Here is a 16,549-nt window from a genome sequence, read left to right on the forward strand (position 1 = left end):
TCTGACACACTCTGACACACAGGGAGGGCATCTGACACACTCTGACACACAGGGAGGGCACCTGACACACTCTGACACACAGGGAGGGCACCTGACACACTCTGACACACTCTGACACACAGGGAGGGCACCTGACACACTCTGACACACTCTGACACACAGGGAGGGCATCTGACACACTCTGACACACAGGGAGGGCACCTGACACACTCTGACACACTCTGACACACAGGGAGGGCATCTGACACACTCTGACACACAGGGAGGGGGACACACTGACACACTCTGACACACTCTGACACACAGGGAGGGCACCTGACACACTCTGACACACAGGGAGGGCATCTGACACACTCTGACACACAGGGAGGGCACCTGACACACTCTGACACACTCTGACACACAGGGAGGGCACCTGACACACACTCTGACACACGAGGGGGCATCAACAAACAAACTGAAACAGATTTGAACAGAGTGAAACAGACAGTTGATGAGGTTGAGGTTGAGGATCACCGTCGTTTTGTGTCACTGGAGTTTAGTTTAGTTTAGTTTCGTGACTTTAAGTCTGTTTATGAATCTAAACCGTCCGGCGGCTTTAATTGTCACCGTCACGTTTCCCGTTCATGTTTCACTGAACTCGCACGCAGCAGGAAATGAGTCAAACTGAACTTTATTGTGAAAGGATGAGCCGTTTATTCTAGTGCTCCATTTCACCAGTAAATAACGAATAAACGACTCACAGAAACTCACAAGTACAAGTTTAAAAGTTATAATTACAAGTTTAAAAATCATAATTACGAGTTTAAAAATCATAATTACAAGTTTAAAAATCATAATTACAAGTTTAAAAGTTATAATTATAAGTTTAAAAATCATAATTACAAGTTTAAAAAATTATAATTACGAGTTTAACAATCATAATTACAAGCTTAAAATCATAATTACAAGTTTAAAAATCATAATTACGAGTTTAAAAATCATAATTACAAGTTTAAAAATTATAATTACGAGTTTAAAAATTATAATTATGAGTTTAAAAATCATAATTACAAGTTTAAAATCATAATTACGAGTTTAAAAATCATAATTACAAGTTTAAAAATTATAATTACGAGTTTAAAAATTATAATTATGAGTTTAAAAATCATAATTACAAGTTTAAAAATTATAATTACGAGTTTAAAAATTATAATTATGAGTTTAAAAATCATAATTACAAGTTTAAAAAATCATGATTATTAGTTTTAGTCATAATTATGAGTTTAAAGACACAATTACAAGTTTAAAAGTCATAATTTTGAGTTTCTGTGAGTCTTATTTTTTATTTACTGGTGGAAATGGGCTTCTATAGTTTTTATTGTGAAAGGGTGACCTGTTTTATTGTGAAAGGATGATATGTTTTATTGTGAAAGGGTTATCTGTTTTATTGAGAAAGGGTGATATGTTTTATTGTGAAAGGATGACCTGTTTTATTGTGAAAGGATGATATGTTTTATTGTGAAAGGGTTATCTGTTTTATTGAGAAAGGGTGATATGTTTTATTGTGAAAGGTTTATATGTTTTATTGTGAAAGGATGTTCTGTTTTATTGTGAAAGGGTGATCAGTTTTATAGTGAAATGGCGATATGTTTTATTGTGAAAGGTTTATATGTTTTATTGTGAAATGGTTGTCTGTTTTATTGTGAAAGGATGATCTGTTTTATTGTGAAAGGATGATATGTTTTATTGTGAAAGGATGATATGTTTTATTGTGAAAGGGTGGTATGTTTTATTGTGAAAGGGTTATCTGTTTTATTGAGAAAGGGTGATATGTTTTATTGTGAAAGGATGTTCTGTTTTATTGTGAAAGGGTGATCAGTTTTATTGTGAAAGGGTTGTCTGTTTTATTGTGAAAGGGTGATATGTTTTATTGTGAAAGGGTGACCTGATTTATTGTGAAAGGATGACGTGTAACACTCTTCTAATGTTCTCCAGCCCCCAGACCTCGCTGAGTCCACACAGTCCTGGTCGGAGTCCTCGTCTGGGTCCTGGTTGGAGTCCTGGTCGGAGTCCTCGTCTGAGTCCTCGTCCTGGTTCACGGAGGACTACGAGGACTTCCTGTGCGAGCGGTCGGACGTGCGGCGGTTCCGCGGCGCTCTGGAGCCGGCCGTGTTCTGGAGCGTGGCCGTGGTGGGTCTGGTGGGGAACCTGCTGGTGCTGTGGGTGTACCTGTGGAGGGGGCGGGGCGTGTGCGGGGGGCGGGGCCTGAAGGCGCTCACTCACCTGTACCTGTTACACCTGTGCGCCGCAGACCTGCTCTTCCTGCTCACGCTCCCCCTGTGGGCGCACCAGAGTACTGCAGGATGGACCCTGGGCCCCGGACTCTGTAAACTCACCGCCGCCACCTACAAGGTACCACCAGAACCGGACTAGTCCTGCCTCTAGTCCTGCTCTAGTCCTGCTCTAGTCCTGCTCTAGTCCTGTTTCAGTCCTGCTCTAGTCCTGCTCTAGTCCTGCTCTAGTCCTGCTCTCTAGTCCTGTCCTGCTCTAGTCCTGCTCTAGTCCTGCTCTAGTCCTGCTCTAGTCCTGTTTCAGTCCTGCTCTAGTCCTGCTCTAGTCCTGTTTCAGTCCAGGTTTAGTCCAGGTTTAGTCCTGGTTTAGACCTGGTTTAGTCCTGTTTCAGTCCTGTTTCAGTCCTGGTCTAGTCCTGGTCTAGTCCTGGTTTAGTCCTGTTTCAGTCCTGTTTCAGTCCTGGTTTAGTCCTGTTTAGTCCTGGTTTAGTCCTGTTTCAGTCCTGGTTTGGTCCTGGTTTAGTCCTGGTTTAGTCCTGTTTCAGTCCTGGTTTAGTCCTGGTTTAGTCCTGGTTCAGTCAGTCCTAGTCTGGTTCAGTCCTGTTCAGTCCTGTTTCAGTCCTGGTTTAGTCCTGGTTTAGTCCTGGTTTAGTCCTGGTTCAGTCCTGGTCTAGTCCTGGTCTAGTCCTGGTTCAGTCCTGTTTTAGTCCTGTTTTAGTCCTGGTTTAGTGCCTGGTTTAGTCCTGGTTTAGTCCTGGTTTAGTCCTGGTCTAGTCTTGGTTTAGTCCTGTTTCAGTCCTGGTCTAGTCCTGGTCTAGTCTTGGTTCAGTCCTGTTTCAGTCCTGGTCTGGTCTCTCCACAGTTGAACCTGTTTTCGGTCAGTCTGTTCCTGGCGTGCATCGCGGTCGACCGTTACGTCGTCATCGTTCACGCGACGGCGGCGTTGAACTCTCAGCGCCGCCGCCGCCGCTGGGCGCGGGCCGTTAGCGTTAGCGTGTGGCTGCTAGCACTGCTGTTAGCCGCGCCGGAGTTAGCCTTCGCCACGGCGATGCCCCAGGACGACGGTCACATGACCTGCCGCACGGTTTACCCCGCCCACTGGGGCCGCGCCGCCAAGGCCACCGCCCTCAGCCTCCAGGTGAGTGACCCCTGACAACCTAACCCCCCACCCGACCAAACCCCCCCCCCAACAACCTAACCCCCCACCCGACCAAACCCCCTCACCCGACCAAACCCCCCACGACCAACCCCCCCACCGACCAAACCTAACCCCCCCACCCGACCAAACCCCCCCACCGACCAAACCCCCCACCGACAACCTAACCCCCCACCGACCCGACCAAACCTCCCCCACCCGACCAAACCCCCCCACCGACAACCCAACCCCCCCCCCACCCGACCAAACCTCCCCCCCCGACAACCTAACCCCCCCACCCGACCAAACCCCCCCACCGACCAACCCCCCCAACAACCTAACCCCCGCCAACAACCTAACCCCCCCACCCGACCAAACCCCCCACCCCCACCCGACCAAACCCCCCCACCGACCAAACCCCCCCACCGACAACCTAACCCCCCCACCCGACAAACCCCCCCACCCGACCAAACCCCCCCACCGACCAAACCCCCCCACCGACAACCTAACCCCCCACCCGACCAAACCCCCCACCCGACCAAAACCCCCCCCACCGACCAAAACCCCCCCCCCAACCTAACCCCCCAACCCAACCCCCCCCCGACCAACCCCCCCGACAACCTAACCCCCCCACCAAACCCCCACCCGACCAACCCCCCACCCGACCAAACCCCCCCACAACCCCCCCACAACCCCCAACCCCCCCCGACCAAACCCCCCCAACAACCTAACCCCCCACCCGACCAACAACCCCCCCAACCCCCAACCTAACCCCCCACCGACCAAACCCCCCCACCCCCCCCCAACCTAACCCCCCACCTGACCAAACCCCCCCCAACAACCTAACCCCCACCGACCTAACCCCCCCACCTGACCAAACCCCCCCAACAACCAACCCCCCCGACCTAACCCCCCCACCTGACCCCAACACCCCCCCACCGACCAACCCCCCCCAACAACCTAACCCCCCACGACCAAACCCCCCCACCCGACCAAACCCCCCACCGACCAAAACCCCCCCCAACAACCTAACCCCCCCGACCAAACCCCCCCACCGACCAAACCCCCCCAACAACCTAACCCCCCACCGACCAACCCCCCCACCCGACCAAACCCCCCCCACCCTAACCCCCCACCGACCAAACCCCCCCCACCGACCAGACCCCCCCACCGACCAAACCCCCCCACCCGACAACCTAACCCCCCCACCTGACCAAACCCCCCCCGACAACCCCAAACCCCCCACCCGACCAAACCCCCCGAGTCTCAGTCTGGGTCTGGGTCTTGGTCTGAGTCTCAGGTCTCAGTCTTGGTCTTGGTTTGAGTCTCAGTCTGGGTCTGAGTCTCAGTCTGGGTCTGAGTCTCAGTCTCGGTCTGGGTCTTGGTCTGAGTCTCAGTCTGGGTCTGAGTCTCAGTCTGGGTCTTGGTCTGAGTCTCAGTCTGGGTCTTGGTCTGAGTCTCAGTCTGGTCTTGGTCTTGGTCTTGGTCTGAGTCTCAGTCTGGGTCTTGGTCTGGGTCTGAGTCTCAGTCTGGGTCTTGGTCTTGGTCTGAGTCTCAGTCTGGGTCTTGGTCTGAGTCTCAGTCTGGGTCTTGGTCTGGGTCTGAGTCTCAGTCTGGGTCTGGGTCTGAGTCTCAGTCTGGGTCTTGGTCTTGGTCTGAGTCTCAGTCTGGGTCTTGGTTTGAGTATCGGTCTCGGTCTCAGGTCTCGGTGGGCTTCTTCGTCCCATTGGTCGTCATGGGCGGGTGCTACGCTGTGATTGGCCGTCGGCTGCTGATGACTCACTCGTTCCACAGGCACCGCCCCCTTCTGGTCGTCATGGCGATCGTCCTCGTCTTCATCATCACTCAGCTTCCTCACAACGGAGTTCTGATCGCCGAGGTACTGACCCCCCCTCTGACCCCCCCACTGACCTCCCTCTGACCCCCCCCCCCCCCACTGACCCGCCCGATCCCCCCCTGACCCCCTGACCTGTCTGAGTTATAATGGGTTATAATAGGTTGTAATCAGTTATATATGAGTTATAATCAGTTATAATGGGTTATATATGAGTTATAATGGGTTATATATGAGTTATAATGGGTTATATATGAGTTATAATGGGTTATATATCAGTTATAATGGGTTATATATCAGTTATAATGGGTTATATATCAGTTATAATGGTTATATATCAGTTATAATGGGTTATATATCAGTTATAATGGGTTATATATGAGTTATAATGGGTTATATATCAGTTATAATGGTTATATATCAGTTATAATGGGTTATATATCAGTTATAATGGGTTATATATCAGTTATAATGGGTTATATATCAGTTATAATGGGTTATATATCAGTTATAATGAGTTATATATGAGTTATAATGGGTTATATATCAGTTATAATGGGTTATATATCAGTTATAATGGGTTATATATCAGTTATAATGGGTTATATATATCAGTTATAATGGGTTATATATCAGTTATAATGGGTTATATATCGGGTTATATATCAGTTTATAATGGGTTATATATATATGGTTTATAATGGGTTATATATCAGTTATAATGGGTTATATATCAGTTATAATGGGTTATATATCAGTTATAATGGGTTATAATGGGTTATATATGAGTTATAATGGGTTATATATGATATCAGTTATATATGTTATAATGGTGGTTATATATCAGTTATATGGGTTATATATCAGTTATAATGGGTTAATATATTATAATGGGTTATATATCAGTTATAATGGGTTATATATGAGTTATAATGGGTTATATATCAGTTATAATGGGTTATATATCAGTTATAATGGGTTATATATCAGTTATAATGGGTTATATATGTGCACAAATATTTCTGAAAGCTTCTTACTCCATAAGGAACATTCTGGATAAAACGGGGCTGGTGTGTGTTGTAGTTGTGTGTAACATGTGTTGTGTGTTGTTGTGTAACATGTTTGTGTTGTTGTTGTGTGTGTTGTTGTGTAACATGTGTGTTGTTGTTGTGTTGTTGTGTAACATGTGTGTTGTTGTAGTTGTGTGTTGTTGTGTAACATGTGTGTTGTTGTTGTGTTGTTGTAGTTGTGTGTTGTTGTGTAACATGTGTGTGTTGTTGTGTTGTTGTTGTGTAACATGTGTGTTGTTGTAGTTGTGTGTTGTTGTGTAACATGTGTGTGTTGTTGTTGTGTTGTTGTTGTAGTTGTGTGTTGTTGTGTAACATGTGTGTTGTTGTAGTTGTGTGTTGTTGTGTAACATGTGTGTTGTTGTAGTTGTGTGTTGTTGTGTAACGTGTGTGTGTGTGTTGTGTTGTTGTAGTTGTGTGTTGTTGTGTGTTGTTGTGTAACATGTGTGTTGTTGTAGTTGTGTGTTGTTGTGTGTTGTTGTGTAACATGTGTGTGTTGTTGTGTTGTTGTTGTGTGTTGTTGTGTAACGTGTGTTGTTGTTGTTGTAGTTGTGTGTTGTTGTGTAACATGTGTGTGTTGTTGTGTTGTTGTAGTTGTGTGTTGTTGTGTAACATGTGTGTTGTTGTAGTTGTGTGTTGTTGTGTAACATGTGTGTTGTTGTTGTGTTGTTGTAGTTGTGTGTTGTTGTGTAACGTGTGTTGTTGTGTTGTTGTAGTTGTGTGTTGTTGTGTAACGTGTGTGTTGTTGTTGTTGTTGTGTTGTTGTAGTTGTGTGTTGTTGTGTAACATGTGTTGTTGTGTTGTTGTAGTTGTGTGTAGTTGTGTGTTGTTGTGTAACATGTGTGTTGTTGTTGTGTGTAGGTGTGTGTTGTTGTGTAACATGTGTGTTGTTGTAGTTGTGTGTTGTTGTGTAACATGTGTGTGTTGTTGTGTTGTTGTGTTGTTGTGTGTTGTTGTGTAACATGTGTGTGTTGTTGTGTTGTTGTGTTTTGTGTGTTGTGTGTTGTTGTTGTGTAACGTGTGTGTGTTGTTGTGTTGTTGTGTTGTTGTTGTTGTTGTGTTTGTGTGTGTAACGTGTGTGTGTTGTTGTGTGTTGTTGTAGTTGTGTGTTGTGTGTGTTTGTTGTGTTGTTTGTAGTTGTGTGTTGTTGTGTAACGTGTGTGTGTTGTTGTGTTGTTGTAGTTGTGTGTTGTTGTGTAACGTGTGTGTGTTGTTGTGTTGTTGTAGTTGTGTGTTGTTGTGTAACATGTGTGTGTGTTGTTGTGTTGTTGTTGTGTGTTGTTGTGTAACATGTGTGTGTGTTGTTGTGTTGTTGTAGTTGTGTGTAGTTGTGTGTTGTTGTGTAACGTGTGTGTTGTTGTGTGTTGTTGTTGTAGTTGTGTGTAGTTGTGTGTTGTTGTGTAACATGTGTGTGTGTTGTTGTGTTGTGTGTTGTGTGTTGTTGTTGTGTGTGTAACATGTGTGTTGTGTTGTGTTGTTGTTGTTGTTGTAGTTGTGTGTTGTAGTTGTGTGTTGTTGTGTAACATGTGTGTGTGTTGTTGTTGTTGTTGTTGTAGTTGTGTGTTGTTGTGTAACGTGTGTTGTTGTTGTGTTGTGTGTTGTGTGTTGTAGTTGTGTGTTGTTTGTTGTGTTGTGTGTTGTTGTGTAACTGTGTGTGTGTTGTTGTGTTGTTGTAGTTGTGTGTTGTTGTGTAACGTGTGTTGTTGTTGTGTTGTTGTAGTTGTGTGTTGTTGTGTAACATGTGTGATGTTGTTGTGTTTGTGTGTTGTTGTGTAACATGTGTGTGTGTTGTGTGTTGTAGTTGTGTGTTGTTGTGTAACATGTGTGTGTTGTTGTGTTGTTGTAGTTGTGTGTAGTTGTGTGTTGTTGTGTAACGTGTGTGTTGTTGTGTTGTTGTAGTTGTGTGTTGTTGTGTTGTGTGTGTGTTGTGTTGTGTTGTTGTGTGTTGTTGTAGTGTTGTGTGTTGTTGTGTGTTGTTGTGTTGTGTGTGTGTTGTTGTGTGTTGTTGTGTTGTTGTTGTTGTTGTAGTTGTGTGTTGTTGTGTAACGTGTGTGTTGTTGTGTTGTTGTAGTTGTGTGTTGTTGTGTAACGTGTGTTGTTGTTGTGTTGTTGTAGTTGTGTGTTGTTGTGTAACGTGTGTTGTTGTTGTGTTGTTGTAGTTGTGTGTTGTTGTGTAACGTGTGTGTGTGTTGTTGTGTTGTTGTAGTTGTGTGTTGTTGTGTGTTGTTGTGTAACGTGTGTGTGTTGTTGTAGTTGTGTGTAGTTGTGTGTTGTTGTGTAACGTGTGTTGTTGTTGTGTTGTTGTTGTGTTGTGTGTTGTTGTGTGTTGTTGTGTAACGTGTGTTTGTGTTGTTGTGTGTTGTTGTGTGTTGTTGTGTAACGTGTGTGTTGTTGTTGTGTTGTTGTGTGTTGTTGTTGTGTGTTGTTGTGTAACATGTGTGTTGTAGTAGTTGTGTGTAGTTGTGTGTTGTTGTGTAACGTGTGTGTTGTTGTGTAACGTGTGTGTTGTTGTGTAACGTGTGTGTGTTGTTGTGTTGTTGTAGTTGTGGGACTCTCAGGCGGCGTCTCTTTCCTGTGATCAGAGGAAGTTTCTGGATAAAACGGGGTTGGTCCTCCAGGCGCTCGCCTTCGCTCACCCCGCCCTCAACCCCTTCCTCTACGCTCTGATTGGCCGACGCTTCAGACAGGAAGTGATGTCGCTGCTGCCACGCTCCAGCATGCAGAAGAAGAAGGTCTTCCTGTCCTCCAAGTCCCGCCCCCGGACTCTGTCGGACAGCGACACGTCGCAGGGACTTTCCCTTTAAGAGACACGAGACCGCCCCTTTAAGAGACAAGAGACCGCCCCTTTAAGAGACAAGAGACCGCCCCTTTAAGAGACAAGAGACCGCCCCTTTAAGAGACAAGAGACCGCCCCTTTAAGAGACACAAGAGACCGCCCCTTTAAGAGACAAGACACCGCCCCTTTAAGAGACAAGACTTTAAGAGACCGCCCCTTTAAGAGACAAGAGACCGCCCCTTTAAGAGACAAGAGACCGCGCCTTTAAGAGACAAGAGACCGCCCCTTTAAGAGACAAGACCCGCCCTTTAAGAGACACGAGACCGCCCCTTTAAGAGACAAGAGACCGCGCCTTTAAGAGACAAGAGACCGCGCCTTTAAGAGACAAGAGACCGCCCCTTTAAGAGACAAGAGACCGCCCCTTTAAGAGACAAGAGACCGCGCCTTTAAGAGACAAGAGACCGCCCCTTTAAGAGACTTTATCATTATGATCATTGTTATTATTATGATTATTCATGATAATAACAACACTGTAATAATGTAATAACTGTCACAGGGACATGTCCCTTTAAACCAGATCATGTGATCAATATAATAATAATAATAAATATAATAATAAATATTATAATAATAATAATATTAACAGTTTTTGCTGCTCAGGTCGTTTTGTTTAAATCTCGTTGACTTTCTGTGACATGTGTTTTTTTTGTATTTTTTTGTGTTTTTTGTATTTTTTTGTGTTTTTTTGTATTTTTTTGTGCTTTTTCATGTTTTTTTATTAAAGCTTCACTGTGGAACTTTTCTGGAGGACATGAGGCCGGAATGTTCCACACTACGGCATTAAACACGTCTGTGAGTGAGCGGAGTGGCCTCTCCACAGACCTGACCTGTAACGGCCTGTGGTCGCCGTGGAGACGGAGAAGATCAAAGCCAGAAAGATTCCACAGTGTGACTTTAATCAGAGTTTCATAAGTTCCAGGACTGAACCAGGTCTGGGTCTAGACCGGGTCCGGGTCCGGGTCTGGGTTTGTTGTGGAGCTCAGTTTTTCAGTTTTTCAGTTTTTGTAAATTTCACTTTTGTAAATAAAAGTTTTAAACCTTTGGCCTCGACTCGTCTCGTGTCATTGGGGGAGAAACAGGAAGTGTGACCGGTCTGCTGACCAATCAGGAAGCTCAGTCTGTTCCTCACACTTCAGGGTCAAAGGTCGAGCTCCTGACTCGAGGTCGTGGCCTCAGGTCGTCTCTTTTTTTCCCTGGAGCCTGAAGAGAAACAGAAAAAACCTGCAGAATGTTTTTTTGGTTTTTTGTTTTTTGTGTGGTTTGTGTGAAATCTGCTCCTGTCCACAAACGTCTCCGGTTTGGCTGAAAAACATTTAGAAATGTCTAAAATCACTGAATGAAATGTGTTTTATTGTAGAATTTTTGGTCACAGATTCTGAATCTGTTGTTAAATATTTTGTGTTTTTATTCAGGTTTTCACATTTCGTTGCCGCTCAGTTTTTTGTTTTCAGTTTTTGACGTCCAAGATCGATTTCCTCCAAACGGATTTTTCCAAACTGAACCTGAACATTTCTCTCTGTTGTCAGTTTTCATGCGACGCTGGAGAGTCTCAGTCCAGGTTTGGTCTTTTTGGTTTCTTCTCTGGACGTCGGTTCTTCGTGTGACTCAGTTTGATTTGATCAAACTTTGACCAGACAAACTTTAGTCCGGTTCCTTATTTACTTTTGTGGGAATTTTTTGGGGATTTGTTAACCTTTATATTTTTATAAAGGTTTTAGTTTATGGAGTCAGAAAATCAATGTTTCATTTGCCCACATGTCTTGGATTTTTTTTTTAAATGGTGCCAAAAAACACTTTTTGGAAGATCTCAGCCTCTGAATAAGTTGAAATGTTGATTTTAACTAAACCCACATTTTCAGGGTCAGAGAATCAAATGGTGCAAGTTCCAAACCTGTGAGATCTACACATATTAAGCCTTAGATGCATAAGTGGGTCAAAAATGACCCGGTTTGGTTGTTTTCTTGACATTTCACTGTAATATTCACATGTAATTCTCCATGTTCTTCCAAAAAACCTGTTTGTTTAATGATCCTGTTGAAATACTTCAACAATATGAGTAAAACAAACTGGAAACATCACATACAGTTTCAAAAGAAGCAAACATGAAATGTGGATGTTGGACGTAAACAAACACATTTAGACACAAAATGATGATGAAACTTTGTTATTAGACATTTTCTATACATCATCATCACTTTTATACAACCATAGACTGAATATATGTATATATACTGTATATATGTATATATCTGTATATATGTATATAGTCTGTATATATGTATATAGTCTGTATATATGTATATATGTATATATACTGTATATATGTATATAGTCTGTATATATGTATATATACTGTATATATGTATATAGTCTGTATATATGTATATATACTGTAGTATATCTGTATATATGTATATAGTCTGTATATATGTATATATAGTCTGTATATATGTATATATACTGTATATATGTATATATATATATGTGTATGTATATATACTGTATATATGTATATATAGTCTGTATATATGTATATATGTATATATACTGTATATATGTATATAGTCTGTATATATGTATATATATATATGTATATATTATATATGTATACTGTATATATGTATATAGTCTGTATATATGTATATATACTGTATATATGTATATATATATATGTATATACTGTATATATATATATATATACTGTATATATGTATATAGTCTGTATATATGTATATATACTGTATATATGTATATATACTGTATATATGTACATAGTCTGTATATATGTATATATAGTCTGTATATATGTATATAGTCTGTATATATGTATATAGTCTGTATATATGTATATATACTGTATATATGTACTATACTGTATATATGTACATAGTCTGTATATATGTATATATACTGTATATATGTATATATAGTCTGTATATATGTATATATACTGTATATATGTATATATACTGTATATATGTATATATACTGTATATATGAGTGGACAGATCGAACCCTGGAGCCGTGTGCCCAACAGGAAGTTCTCCAGGAGGCTCTTCTGGCTCTTCTGGCTCTTCTGGCTCTTCTGGCTCCTTCTGGCTCCGGCTCTGGCTCTTGTGGCTTGTGTCTCTGCTGCTGTGAACCTCCACATTTTGGTCTTCAAATGTTTATATGAACAACGTTCTACATGATCCTGAATTAGTTTTATTGATTTTGTTCTAGTTTGTTGTTTGTGTTTGTTTGTTGATGGTTTAAATCCTGTGGTGACGATCGTCCTGAGGATCTCGTCTCTTCAACATCAGGTGGAGGTCGGGGACAGAAGCTCTGGACCTTCAGACCGAGGAGCTGGTCCATGTGTAGAAGAAGAGGGAGCGGAGGGTCAGAGGGTCGATTCTGATCAGCTTAAAGGCATAAAAACATTGATTCATTTCAAACTGAAGTTTTGGAGGAGCTCAGGGACTTGAGCAGGAACCAAATGCAAAACTTTAAAAAACACAAAATATTTGACACAGATTCAGAATCTTTGACCAAAAATCTACAGTAAAACACATTTTCATCTTCCTCGATCTGTTTGGATCAAGTTCTCGTCTCAAACATGTTTCTACATTAAAGCTTCAGAAAAAGTGAACAAGGTCCCAACGTTTCAACTGGACAAAACTCAGGACTTTTTACACATTTTGTAGAATTTTGTTTTGAGCCGAATCAAAGGAGCTGGTTTCACACTGAGACTTTGGTTCAGAAAAAAAGTTTAAATGTTGAATTTTGTGACGTTTCAGACAAAAAAAAACACATTTAAAAACACGATGAAAAAAAAAGTGAAGCAGCTCGAGTCCATCAGGTTCAGACCAGGACCAGGACCAAGGACCAAGACCAGGACCAAGACCAAGGACCAAGACCAAGACCAAGACCAAGACCAAGACCAGACCAGGACCAGACCAAGACCAGGACCAGACCAAGACCAGACCAAGACCAGACCAGGACCAAGACCAAGACCAGGACCAAGACCAAGACCAAGACCAGACCAAGACCAAGACCAGACCAAGACCAGACCAAGACCAGGACCAAGACCAAGACCAGGACCAGACCAGGACCAGACCAAGGACCAGGACCAGACCAGACCAAGACCAGGACCAGACCAGACCAAGACCAGACCAGACCAGACCAGGACCAGACCAGACCAGGACCAAGACCAAGACCAAGACCAAGACCAAGACCAAGACCAGACCAAGACCAGACCAAGACCAAGACCAGACCAAGACCAAGACCAGACCAGGACCAGACCAAGACCAAGACCAGGACCAGACCAACCAAGACCAAGACCAAGACCAAGACCAAGACCAAGACCAGACCAAGACCAAGACCAGGACCAAGACCAGACCAGACCAGACCAAGACCAGACCAGGACCAAGACCAAGACCAAGACCAGACCAAGACCAGACCAAGACCAAGACCAAGACCAGAACCAGACCAAGACCAAGACCAAGACCAAGACCAAGACCAGAACCAGACCAAGACCAAGACCAAGACCAGAACCAGACCAAGACAAGACCAAGACCAGAACCAGACCAAGACCAAGACCAGACCAAGACCAAGACCAAGACCAAGACCAGACCAGACCAGACCAAGACCAGACCAGACCAGACCAGACCAAGACCAGGACCAGGACCAAGACCAGACCAGACCAAGACCAGGACCAAGACCAGACCAGACCAGGACCAGACCAAGACCAGACCAAGACCAGACCAAGACCAGACCAGACCAGACCAGACCAGAGACCAGACCAGGACCAGACCAGGAGACCAGGACCAAGACCAGACCAGACCAGACCAGACCAAGACCAAGACCAGACCAAGACCAAGACCAGACCAAGACCAGACCAACCAGACCAGACCAGACCAGGACCAGACCAGACCAGACCAGACCAGACCAGACCAGACCAGACCAAGACCAGACCAAGACCAACCAGAGACCAAGACCAAGACCAGACCAAGGACCAGACCAGACCAAGACCGACCAAGACCAGACCAGAGACCAAGACCAGGACCAGACCAGACCAGGACCAGACCAGACCAAGACCAAGACCAGACCAAGACCAGGACCAGGACCAGACCAAGACCAAGACCAAGACCAAGACCGACCAGACCAAGACCAGGACCAAGACCAGGACCAGGACCAGACAAGACCAGGACCAGACCAAGGACCAAGACCAAGACCAAGACCAGACCAAGACCAGACCAGACCAACCAGACCAGACCAAGACCAGACCAGACCAAGACCAGACCAGACCAAGACCAAGACCAGGAGACCAAGACCAGGACCAGACCAGACCAGACCAAGACCAAGACCAGGACCAAGACCAAGACCAAGACCAAGACCAGGACCAAGACCAGACCAGACCAGACCAAGACCAGGACCAGACCAGGACCAGACCAAGACCAGACAGACCAGACCAGACCAGGACCAAACCAGGACCAAGACCAGGACCAGACCAAGACCAGACCAGACCAGACCAGACCAAGACCAAGACCAGACCAGACCAAGACCAGACCAAGACCAAGACCAGGACCAGACCAAGACCAGACCAGAGACCAGGACCAGGACCAAGACCAGACCAAGACCAACCAAGACCAAGACCAGACCAAGACCAAGACCAGACCAGACCAGACCAAGACCAAGGACCAAGACCAGACCAGACCAGGACCAGACCAGACCAGGACCAGACCGACCAGACAGACCAAGACCAGACCAAGACCAGGACCAGACCAAGACCAGACCAAGACCAAGACCAGACCAAGACCAAGACCAGACCAGACCAGACCAAGACCAGACCAGACCAGACCAGACCAAGACCAGACCAGACCAAGACCAAGACCAGACCAAGACCAAGACCAAGACCAAGACCAAGACCAAGACCAAGACCAACCAAGACCAAGACCAAGACCAGACCAGACCAGACCAAGACCAGGACCAAGACCAGGACCAGACCAAGACCAGGACCAGACCAGACCAAGACCAGACCAAGGACCAGACCAGACCAAGACCAGGACCAAGACCAGACCAGACCAAGACCAAGACCAGGACCAAGACCAAGACCAAGACCAAGACCAAGACCAAGACCAAGACCAGACCAGACCAGACCAGACCAGGACCAAGACCAGACCAGACCAAGACCAGACCAGACCAGACCAAGACCAAGACCAGGACAGACCAGACCAGGACCCAGGACCCAGGACCAGACCAGGACCAAGGACCAAGACCAAGACCAGGACCCAGACCAGACCAAGACCAAGACCAAGACCAAGACCAAGACCAGACCAGACCAGACCAGACCAGACCAGACCAGACCAACCAGACCAAGACCAGACCAGACCAAGACCAAGACCAAGACCAAGACCAAGACCAAGACCAGACCAACCAGACCAGACCAGGACCAGAGACCAAGACCAGGACAGACCAGGACCAAACCAGACCAGGACCAGACCAGACCAAGACCAAGACCAGACCAGACCAGACCAGACCAAGACCAGACCAAGACCCAGACCAACCAGACCAAGACCAGACCAGACCAGACCAAGACCAAGACCAGACCAAGACCAGACCAGAGACCAAGACCAGACCCAGACCAGACCAAGACCAAGACCAGACCAGACCAGGACCAGGACCAAGACCAGACCAAGACCAGACCAGACCAAGACCAGACCAGACCAAGGACCAGACCAGACCAGACCAAGACCAGACCAGACCAGACCAAGACCAGGACCAAGACCAGAGGACCAAGACCAGACCAAGACCAGACCAGGACCAAGACCAGACCAGACCAAGACCAGACCAGAGGACCAAGACCAAGACCAGACCAGACCAGACCAAGACCAAGACCAAGACCAGACCAGACCCAAGACCAAGGACCAAGACCAGACCAGACCAGACCAGACCAGGACCAAGACCAGACCAAGACCAGACCAAGACCAGACCAGACCAGACCAGACCAAGACCAAGACCAAGACCAGGACCAAGACCAAGACCAGACCAGACCAGACCAGACCAGACCAGGACCAAGACCAAGACCAGACCAAGACCAGACCAGGACCAGGACCAGACCAAGACCGACCAGACCAGACCAGGACCAAGACCAGACCAACCAGACCAAGACCAACCAGACCAAGACCAAGACCAAGACCAGGACCAGGACCAGACCAGACCAGACCAAGACCAGACCAGACCAAGACCAAGACCAAGACCAGACCAAGACCAGACCAGACCAAGACCAAGACCAGGACCAAGGACCAGACAAGACCAAGACCAACCAGACCAGACCCAAGACCAGGACCAGACCAGACCAAGACCAGGAGACCAAGACCAGACCAAGACCAGACCAGACCAAGACCAGACCAGACCAAGACCAGA

At 45.6% G+C, this 16,549-nt stretch overlaps 1 protein-coding gene across 2 annotated transcripts in view; it reads left to right on the forward strand.

Moving 5' to 3' along the window:
* ccr9a (chemokine (C-C motif) receptor 9a) overlaps positions 1 to 9,280 on the forward strand; it is a 15,572-nt gene extending 6,292 nt beyond the window's left edge. For both annotated transcript variants that reach the window (XM_055151999.1, XM_055152000.1), the window contains exons 4-7: positions 1,978 to 2,394; positions 3,136 to 3,411; positions 5,111 to 5,287; positions 8,853 to 9,280. In XM_055151999.1, the coding sequence (XP_055007974.1) occupies positions 1,978 to 2,394; positions 3,136 to 3,411; positions 5,111 to 5,287; positions 8,853 to 9,113 (1,131 nt within the window). In that variant the 3' untranslated portion in view covers positions 9,114 to 9,280. The remainder of the gene's footprint in view (positions 1 to 1,977; positions 2,395 to 3,135; positions 3,412 to 5,110; positions 5,288 to 8,852) is intronic.
* The last annotated feature ends 7,269 nt before the right edge of the window (positions 9,281 to 16,549 follow it).

Source organism: Boleophthalmus pectinirostris, unplaced genomic scaffold, assembly GCF_026225935.1.
Source record: "Boleophthalmus pectinirostris isolate CB_2022bp ecotype Guang Dong unplaced genomic scaffold, ASM2622593v1 HiC_scaffold_16, whole genome shotgun sequence".
NCBI lineage: Eukaryota > Metazoa > Chordata > Actinopteri > Gobiiformes > Gobiidae > Boleophthalmus > Boleophthalmus pectinirostris.